Source organism: Desmodus rotundus, chromosome 4 (genome assembly GCF_022682495.2).
Source record: "Desmodus rotundus isolate HL8 chromosome 4, HLdesRot8A.1, whole genome shotgun sequence".
Classification (NCBI taxonomy): Eukaryota; Metazoa; Chordata; class Mammalia; order Chiroptera; family Phyllostomidae; genus Desmodus; species Desmodus rotundus.
In genome coordinates, this window is record NC_071390.1 from 34,350,577 (window position 1) to 34,361,089 (window position 10,513).

The following is a 10,513-nucleotide window of genomic DNA, read 5'->3' on the forward strand; positions in this document are numbered from 1 at the left end:
CCTTTAGTTTTCAGGCCCGTGCTCAATCAATCCACTGAGCCACACTAGCCAGGGTATCTGACTTTCTTTCAACAAAGCCCATCAGCTCAGATTTCTCCAAGTATTTTCTGTCTACTTTAAAATCTTCCACTGAGGAGATTCTATGCTGCCAGAACTTAAATAATTGAGCACATTTCCAGGAGCCACTTTTGGGGGGTACTTGGATTTTCTCAAGGTCAACCAATATTAATCCTTTGAGTGTTGGGATTATTTTGGGGCATGGTTAAGTGTCACTGAAGACTAAATAGAGTGGCTTTCAGGTATGGGACTTTCTCACAGGGGACAGCTATGCAAAGGGGATTTGGGATTGATCTCATCATCAGTGAGTTAGATCGAGATTCCATCCATCCACAGGGGATCTACTGACAAGGAGCAAGGTCAGTGGTGGTAAAAACAGAGAAAGAACAGGTAGCCAGCACAACTATTCATTTTAAGAATCATCATCCCTCCTTTCAGCCCAACACCTAAAAACTCTATTCAAGGAAGCATGCATGGGGTGATAGGAAGTAAGACTCTACACTCACGTAAAAGCCCCTGCAGCCCGAAGGGGTAGGTAGGAAGAGAAGACAGTTGAGTTAAATATGAATTTGAAACTTTTAATAAAATGAAGATTGTCTTAACTTAAATAAAATAAAGTCATCTTAATGAGCCAGGTAAGGATGCTCACTAGTTCTCTTCAATACTGCATTAAGGCTGATAACCAGCGTAGTAAAACAAGAAAAAAAAAGATGTAACAATTGGGAAGGAAAAAGTAACTCTCCAACTTCAGATTACATTACTGTGTATATAGATCATCCAGGAGAATTTACAAATTTTAAGAATTAAAAAATGAATGTATTGAGGTTACTGACAATAATATCATATACAAAAATTAATTGTATTTCTGTAGAAATAATTGCAAACAGTAAAAATTAAAAATTATTAAAATCATCTTATTTTTAAAACCACCAAAACAAGATATGTAAGACCTCCAATTACAAACTTCAAACACAAAAGAAATTAAAGAAATCCTAGTTAAGAGAAGAATTATATTGTGATTAATGACTGGAGACTTAAGTTAGTTGTCAATTCTGTATAAATTGATGAAAAGAATCAATGCAGTCCTAATAGAAACTGATCAGGTTTTTGTGGGAATTGAAAAGTTTGTTCTAAAATTTATATGGAAATGCAAATAATTAAGGAAATCCAAAGCAATCTTGAAGAAGAACAAAGCTGGAAGACATACACTGCCACACATAGGTTCCTATTTTAATAGCACAGTAACTGAGATAATGTAGTATTTGGCATATGCATCAACAGCTAAACAAGTAGAATAGTATAGAAAGCCCAGAAATAGATGCACACATACACGATTTATAAAAAGGTATTATTCTAATTCAATGGGTGTGGAAGAAGAATTGTCTTTCCAACAATAGTATTACTGTATCACATAGATTTCTAAAAGGGATAAATAGAAGATTTAGCAATAAGCTATTAAAAATATAAGATTATCTTTATGATTTTTGCACCAGGCAAAGATTTTTTAAACAGGATATAAAAAGTACTAAATTTGAAGGAATATATTAATACTTTGGAGTTTGATAAAATTAAGAATGCTGTTCATCAAAAGTCAATACTGGGAGCAAATCATAAACTTGAAAACGGTTTGTGAAACAAATAAACCAAAAGGACTTATATTCAAAATGTAAAAATAACTCTTACAAATCAATAAGAAAGATACTGACTGCCCTGGCTAGTGTGGCTCAGTGGATTGAGCACCAGCCTGTGAATCAAAGGGTCACTGGTTCGATTCCCAGTCAGGGTACATGCCTGTGTTGTGGGCCAGGTCCCCAGTAGGGGGTGTACTAGAGGCAACCACACATTGATGTTTCCCTCTCTCTTCCTCCCTCCCCCTCTCTAAAAATGAATAAAATCTTTTTTAAAAATCTCTAAAAAAAGAAAGATACTGGCTACTTAATTTAATCAAATTACAAAAAGACTTGACAAAAGAAGATATCCAAGTAGCCAAAAGCTGATCAGAAAGTCTTCAACATATTACCCCTCATGGAAACAGAGCGTAAAGCCACCATGAAATATCACTTTATACCCACAGGGGTGGCCAACATTAAAAGAACTAAAAATACCAACTCTTCACAAGTAGTCAGAGCAACTACCACTGACACACATGGCTGGTGGGAGTGTAAACCCATCTGGTCACTTCGGAACTCCGGCAGCTTCCACTAAAGCTGAACACATGCTTACCCTGCAACCCACCGACTCTACTCCTGGGTAGATAACTGGGAGAAATTAGCACCTATGTGCACCAGAAGACAAGCACAGAAATTTTCATGAGTTTTTCCTTAATGGTCAAAAATTGGAAGCAGACCAAGAGTTCATTAAAAATAGAACTGAGGATCTCACCTTTAACTGGAACATAATCAACAAAAGAAAAAAGCAAACAAAATATAACCAGAGACATTGAAGTTAAGAACAATCTAACAATAGCCAGTGCGGGGGGGGGGGGGGGGGGGGGGGGGCGGGGACAGTGGGGAGAGGGGATTACAGGAACTACTATAAAGGACACATGGACAAAACCAAGGGGGAGGGTGGAGGTAGGGGAGGGAGGTGGGTTCAGCTGGGGTGGGGTGGAGGGATGGGGAGAAAAGGCATACAACTGTAATTGAATAACAATAAAAATTAAAAAAAAATAGAACTGAGGTAGATTCATATAGTGGAACCCTACATGGCAACGAAAATGCGAAGCCTATCGCTATAATGTAACAACATGAATGAATTTCACAGACTTACCTTCGAATAAAAAACCAAAACATAATACAGTATGTATGTATGTATGTATGTATGTATGATTCCATCTATGTGAAGTTTGTAAGTCGACAGAATTAATGTATGGTGACAGAGGCCAGAAGAGATTCTACCTCGTGAATATCTACCAGGAGAGTTCTGGAGGGACTTCCAGGATGCTAGAAATGCCCTGCGTCTGGACCTGGAAGGTACTTAGAGGAATTTGTTTATTAGTTCACTTGAGATTTACATTCTTTACCTAGTTTACTAGCTCATTTAAAAGGAAGTAAGACACATTTCAGAAAGAAAGCAACAAGATAGATCCTCTTCTACCTGAGACCAGCCACAAAGCCGTGGAGTTAGGCTGGGGGTGCAATTGGTAGAGCTCTCTACCCAGAGAGAAAGGAGGGCGCAACAGGACACTGGGGTTTATGATAAGTGGAAAAATAAATCCATTTTCTTTTCATACAATTCCTTAGCAAGCTAACACCACTGAACAAAAGTGCGTAGCCTAATTAAAAATCATATTATATAAATTATACTAATATTGCATAGATTATATGAATAATACAGATTATTAGTATAAGATGCATGATGTAGGGTCTGAGTCCTAAGAAACATTAAAAATATGTTATCAGTACTTCTATTGCTGCTACTACTTACCACCACTGTTATGATTTGTTGTGGTTGTTAGTGAGTATTATTAGCAACTGGGTCTGAATGAGAAACTCCCACTGCACCCCTGCCACTTCCTTCTCACCTCTCACCTGCACATCCCACCCTTCAGCCCATTCTTCTCACTTTCTGTGATTCCCCACAAAGAGGAAAACAAGGCTGGGTATGGCAAAATTGGCATAGATTTATTGTTAAAGCAAATGTGGGCCTGAGATGAGGTTGAGGACAGGAGGGCCTGAGGGTCGTGCTTCCTTAGATGGAGACCTCACAAACTGCCAAAAGGGAGGCTGAACAGGCGATGTCATTCCACTTGCCGTTGGACGTCAGATTCATCACGCAGTCTTCCCCAGAGGCAGCATCGTTGGGCTCACCGTCATTCCAGTTTTGGTAGGTCACACTCTGTCCTGTCAGATCCACAAAATGACCTTCGGTCTCCAGGTCTGTGATGCCCAGGAAGGCCTCTCCTTTGGCGACATCCAGGATGGCCTGGTTCTCTTCAGCATTCGTGGGGGTGGCCACCAAGCCCTGGAACTGGGTGCACAGAGCTTTCACTTCTTCAAAGGTCATCTTTACACCATTGGTGAAGAAAATTTTTTTTCCAACTTGTTTGCCCAGAAGGAAGATCAGCACTGAAGGTGGAAAAATGTGGGTGACGCAGGCTTGTCTGTAAGCCCAGCCCAAGGTGTCTGTCTGACTAAAGGCTTCTAGAGGAGAACTGCCACATGAATACAGCATGTCCAGTTAAACTTGAATTTCAGGTAAACAATGAAAGTTTTTATTAGGAGTATCTCCCAGGCAATTCTGGGGATGTACTTATACTAAAAAAAGAAAAATTAGTTGTTCTTTACCTGAAATTCAAATTTAACGAGGTGCCCTGTTCTTTTATGTGTTAAATCTGGCAAACCTAACCTGAGGGCAGACTGGAGCAAAGGGCTTTGTTTTTTGGATAAGAGTTCTAGAACATATGTAATTGGTAACTCTGAGAATAAAGAAAAATGTCAGAGAATATTTGCCTCAGGCCAAGAGGGCACAGAAGGAGCAGGAGAGGCCCCACCGTCCGGTCTCAGCAGCAGTGTAACAGAGGAAGAGGCACAGGTCCCGTTTACAGGGACACATACATACACTGAGCCTCAGCAGTACAGGATCGTGGGCTCTGGCGTCAGACGAACTTCGATGTATTAACTTCTCCTGCCACTTGCTAGCTCTGTGCAATTCAGCAAGTCGTTTAATTTCTCTCAGCTTCTATTTCTACTGAAAGGTCGGCATGAATTTATGAGATCAGAATATGAGGAACACCTATGCAGGTACTAGGAAATTATATGTTTTTAATAAATATTTGTTACCTTCCACCTTCCTAAACCGCAAGCTGCCTGAAACATTAAGAGAGAGGGCTTACGCTTTTTGATACGGTTCAGTTCCGACCACCGAGCTTCTCTGTCTGAAGCAGCCTCCTCGTTAGGACAACCTGGAAAATTAAAGCAGTGAAAGAACATTGGTGAGGGATTTCACAAGTACAAGTGGGTAGGGTGCTTTTTTCAAAATTACAAAAAAAAAATCTTATACATTGGTATTTGTTCTTTGGAGGGAAATAAAAAGTATTAAGAAGAAAAGAAGGAGAAGTATCTCTATTTCCATCCTGCCCAAAACATCTCTCATCATCTGTTAAATGTACTTAAAGGCACTTCTCACACACACACACACACACACATGGACACATATGTGCTCCCCGATGACCTAGCCGTGATAGCACTCCATACACTAGGCTACTCACTAATTGTTTTTCAAGTAAACAGCTGTGTCATGAATAAAAAAGAAATCTCTTGAGGAATTATTTTGTGCTGGTGAATATTGACTAAAAAGGTTGCTAGGTTTTGTCTTTAGGGAGGTTTTGTTTTTGTTGTTGTTCTTTGTTTGTTTTTCCCAGTTTCTCCTATTAATCAGTAATCCAAGATATTTGTGAGCTGTACATTATTCAAGGAGGAGGGCCGGAGGCAGGCCGTGTATAATAGATGGCAAATGTGGCCTCAACATGGGCAGCTTTTCTCGTTAAGAAAGGGAGTCTATTTCCCCACTCCCCGTACCTGGGCTGGCCTTGTGACTTGCTTTACCAATAGAATGTGACAGAAGCGATAATGCACGTGGGGAATCTTGTAATGAATTCTGTGCGAACAAGCTGGGCTAGCCTGGTGGAAGATGAGAGGCCTGTGGGTCAATTACCCTCTTCATTCCGGCCAACAAGTAACCCACAGCCAGACGTGAGACCATTGGTCATCAGCAGACCACAGACACAAGAGTGGGTCCAGCTGAGGTCAGCAGAGAAATCACTTGGCAGATTCACAGAATTGTGATTTAAATAGATGGCTTTTTTTTCCCCTCATGAAGTGAAGGATAACTGACATACCATGTACATACTGCTGTTGTGAAAACAGACATAATACACCCAGCACATATATGGTCTATTTTTTCCCTTTCGACCAGAGCCTCGCATTGTGTCAACTAAAGGCAAGCCAGGGCCCAGCTCTTTCAGAGGGTGCCTGGTAAAGGAGTGCCCCTGAAGAGTCTGCAAGTCTGTACTCAGAAACTGGTAGGAATCCCCTAGACAGGGCTGAGGGTGCTGGGTCAAGAAGCAGAGTCGGGCATCTTTCTGTGAAGCAGCAGGAGTAAGGGCATCTCCCACCTGGTACTAAAAGTCACAGGACACTGGATGCCCTCAATGTAGTAGTTGAGGTTAGCTTCTTACCTAGACATTCCCCAGGGTCTCCTTTTTGTCCCACTCTTCCTGGTAACCCAGGGGGTCCTGGGTTTCCTGAAGGCCCCAACTTTCCAGGAGGACCCTGCACACCTTTGAGCCCTTGGCCTATTGGAAGATGAATGAACTGTCCGTTAGTATCCATGTTTTTACTTTATTTCTCCAAGAGTTCAATGTTCAATCCCTTCCCAGGAGAAAAGAGACATTAATTTAGGGCCAACTTTCTGAGTCAGTACTTTCACTGACCCAGAGAAGAAAATCTCCCACATCCCTTGGGATGGCCTGCCATGAAGCCAACTCCCTGAGCAGCCAGGACAACCACCTGTCACCTACTCCTGTGAGGAAGACTTGGGATGCCAGAGAGTCAGTGTTGTATTTGTTTGGAATTATAATGTGTACTTTAGAGAAATGCAACCTATATAATTAGGATAGTGCTCTTTCATCTCCAGGCAGTTTGTCTGGAAAGTCGAGAGTCACAGAGATAAAACAGCTATACCTGGTTCTCCCTTTTCTCCCTTGGCACCATCACGCCCATCTTTGCCTGGGAAGCCACTGATGCCTGGACAACCACAGGTATTCACAGGACAGGTCTTCTGGGGGCTCTCAAAGGGTTCTGTTTCTGAGCAAGATGCTGTCACCACACTCAGGAGAAGGAGAGAGAGCGATGGAAACAGAGACATGGTCCTCACCTCGGTGTGTGGAAAATCAAGGAAAATGATCTCATTTTGCTAAGTTAATCAACATGTGTTCACAAAACATCTCCTGTCCTCTAACCTGTACTGTGCAGAGGCGATGTAGAGATGGATGACCCTCCCATTCCTGCCACCAGACTGGGGATTTTGGAAACTAAATCTTCCTTTTGATATAGTGCAATTAGTACTTTAACACAGGTAGGCACGATATGCAGTGAGGTCTCTAGGGAAGCCCCAGGCTCCTGGAATTACCACTAGAAGGCTGTGATCATGCTTCCCATGTCATTTATGAAAGCAAATGGGCCTACATCACCAGCACACTCATGCCTGTTGGCTTAGGGGGTGGAAGTGAATGGAGACCCAGGAATCTGTAGGAGCTCCCTCATCCCCACCTCTTCCTTTTGGGCCCATCTCCCACCGGCATCCTATCCTCACATCTGGGCAGGAGATTGTCTTTCAGGGCCAGTTAACCAGCATTGACTCAATGGCAGGCACTAAGCTGTGGGCTGGTGATCCAGGAGAGGAAGAGTCACAACTAGTCAGTAACCCAGCCCAGAATCAACGTGGGTTTGCTTCCTCTGGAGGTTTTATTTCCCACTGCAAGAGAGACTTACCAAGGGTCGCACTTTCTCTAGAAATTTCTCACTACCTTGTCCCTGGTAGGGTGCCAGTTCCCTCTCCAGTTCCTGGCAGAAATTTCCTGTGTTCTGTGAGTCAAAAACACTGGTGATTAGAGTGGGGTTCCGGCCAGGATGGAGGCATATGTAGAAACCCTTCGCTTCCTCACACAACCAAAAGGAGGATAACAACCAATCTAAAATCAATAAATAATCAGAAGCACCAGAAAATCAAACTGCATGGAACTCCAACAACTAAGGTATTAAAGAAAAAATCGACCAGAACAACCAGACCAGTGTGCCAAGACAAAGAAGTATGGCCCAAATGAAAGAAGAGAGCAAAACTTCAGAAAGAGAGCTAAGTGATGAGGAGATGGCCAACCTCTTGGAGAATTTAAAGCCCTGGTAATCAAAATGCTCACAGAACTGATGGAGCTTGGTCCAAAAATGAAAAAAAAAAAAAAGAAAGATATCCAAAATGAAATAAATCAAAATATTCAGAGAACCAACAGTAACAGGAAGGTAACCAGGACTCAAAGCAACAATTTGGAACAAAAGGGAAAAATAAACATCCAACTGGAATGCAATGGAGAAACAAGAATTCAAAAAAGTGAAGAGAGTTATGAACCTCTGGGACAACCTGAAACATTCCAATACCTGAATTGTAGGGGTGCCAGAAGGAGAAGAACAGCAGTAAGAAATTGAAAACTTATTTGTACAAATAATGAAGGAAAACTTCCCCAATCTGGTGAAGGAAATAGACTTCCAGGAAGTCCAGGAAGCCCAGAGAGTCCCAAAGAAGTTGGACCCAAAGAGGAACACACCAAGGCACATCATAATTACATTAGTCAAGATTAAAGACAAGGAGAGAATCTTACAATCAGCAAGAGAAAAGGAGACAGTTACCTACAAAGGAGTTCCCATAAGAATGTCAGCTGATTATTCAAAAGAGACCTTACAGGCAAGAAGGGACTGGAAAGAAGTATTCAAAGTCATGAAAGTTAAGGACCTACATCCAAGATTACTGTATCCAGCAAAGCTTTCATTTAGAATGGAAGGGGAGATAAAGTACTTCTCAGATAAGGTCAAGTTAAAGGGGTTCATCATCAGCAAGCCTTTATTGTATGAAATGTTAAAGGGACTTATCTAAGAAAAATAAGATTAAAAATATGAACAATAAAATGACAACAAACTCACAACTATCAACAAATGAACCTAAAAGAAAAGACAAATAATGAAAACAAAAACTAAGCAAACAACTAGAACAGGAACAGAATCAGAGAAATGGACATCACATGGAGAAATTTCAGTGGGGAGGGGGAAGGGAGGAATAGGGGGGAAAAAGTACAGGGAAGAAGCAGCATAATTAGTAGCATAAAATAGATGGGAAGAGATAAAAAATGGTATAGGAAACAGAGGACTCAAAGAACTTATATGTACAACCCATGGACATGAACTAAGGGTGGGGGAACGCTGGAGGGTTGGGGGTGCAGGCTGGAGGGAGAATAAAGGGGGAAAAATTGGGAAAACCGTAATAGCATAATCAATAAAAAATACTTTATAAAAAAGAAAAATACTGGTGATTACCACCTTTGTTAACTCCTGTTCCCATTTCTCAGTCTTAGCATTTCGTGTGTCCTTCAAAGTTCTCTTTCAAAACTGGCATTTCTCAGGAATTCTCAGTTCTGTGGCTATCTTTCTAATTCTTTATGGCTTCTTTGAAAATGGAGGTGGTCTCCTTTGCAAATGGTCAGGTAAACCCAGGAAAGTCACAGGTGCCCTAGCGTGAGCAGAGCAAGAGACACCTCTGCAGAGCTTCTCTCAGCCATCTCCCCACTGCCACCTTTCAGAAAGCCTCCTCTAGGCCTCCAAGGGCAGGTCAAGTTCCTAGACAAATCCAGGACCCTAGAACCATTCACCAGCAAGAACTTACAGGGATGTGAAGACAATGAGCTGGGCCTCCAGCCAGGGGCTCTAGCAGATGCCTCAGGGTGGGGAAGGAGGCTAGACTTCGCAACTTCAGGGCACAGTCAGGCTTGTCGACTGAGATAGGCTGGCATGGCCTTCAACCTCAGATTAATAAACAACTCTTGTTGGCACAGTGCTCAGCAGCCATGTGCTTTAATACAGCACAAATCATCCTTCAAATTGCCACCCATTTTTTATTGTGGCAAAATATACATAATATTTACCTTTTTCTTGGCCAGCATTAGATGTACAATTCAGCATCATTAAGTACATTTACATTGTTGTGCAGCCATTACTACCAGTCATGTCCAGAATCTTCATCAGCCCTAACTGAAACTCTGTACTCACTGAACAGTAATTTCCAATCCCTACCCCACCCCTCAGTCCCTGGTTACTACTGTTCTATTTTTTGTCTCTGTGAAGTTGACTACTCTGGGTACCTTATGGTAGTGGAATCACTTACTTGTCTTTTTGTGCCTGGCTTATTTCCCTTTAGTATAATGTCTTTGGAGTTCATCCATGTTGCAGCATATATAAGAATTGTCTTCCTTTCTAAGACTGAAGAGTATTCCATTATATTTAAATACCACATTTTGGAAGCTTCATTTTTAAGAGCCAATAATAACCCAATTGTCTTTCAACAAGTGAATGGATATATAATTTGTAGAAAACTCACAGAAAAAAAAACAGACTATTGATTCATAAAATAGCTTGAATGAATCTCAGAGGCATTAGGTTGAGTAAAACAAATATAACCTCAAAAATTTACAAGTTGTATGTTTTTTTTATATAGCATTCTTGAAATGACAAAATTACAACAATAGAGAACAGCTAGGTGGTGGGAATAAGGGCTACGGGAGGATGTAACCCTAAACATAGCATGGACTAGCTTCATTGGGGTGTGGCATAGTTCTGTGTCTTAACTGTGGTCATTACACAAACCCACGTTTGTGAAAAAAAATTCCTGAAACTACACACCAAGAAAAAAAAAA

At 41.3% G+C, this 10,513-nt stretch overlaps 1 protein-coding gene across 1 annotated transcript; it reads right to left on the reverse strand.

Annotated features, from left to right (window-relative positions):
- Positions 1-3,659: 3,659 nt before the first annotated feature.
- MBL2 (mannose binding lectin 2) lies at positions 3,660-9,605 on the reverse strand. Its single transcript, XM_045197770.3, has 6 exons — positions 9,487-9,605; positions 7,551-7,643; positions 6,741-6,933; positions 6,236-6,352; positions 4,892-4,960; positions 3,660-4,124 (listed from the first exon to the last, which is right to left on the reverse strand). The coding sequence occupies exons 3-6, from the start codon at positions 6,922-6,924 to the stop codon at positions 3,748-3,750; spliced, it is 747 nt and encodes a 248-aa protein (XP_045053705.2). The 5' UTR covers positions 6,925-6,933; positions 7,551-7,643; positions 9,487-9,605; the 3' UTR covers positions 3,660-3,747.
- Positions 9,606-10,513: the final 908 nt, after the last annotated feature.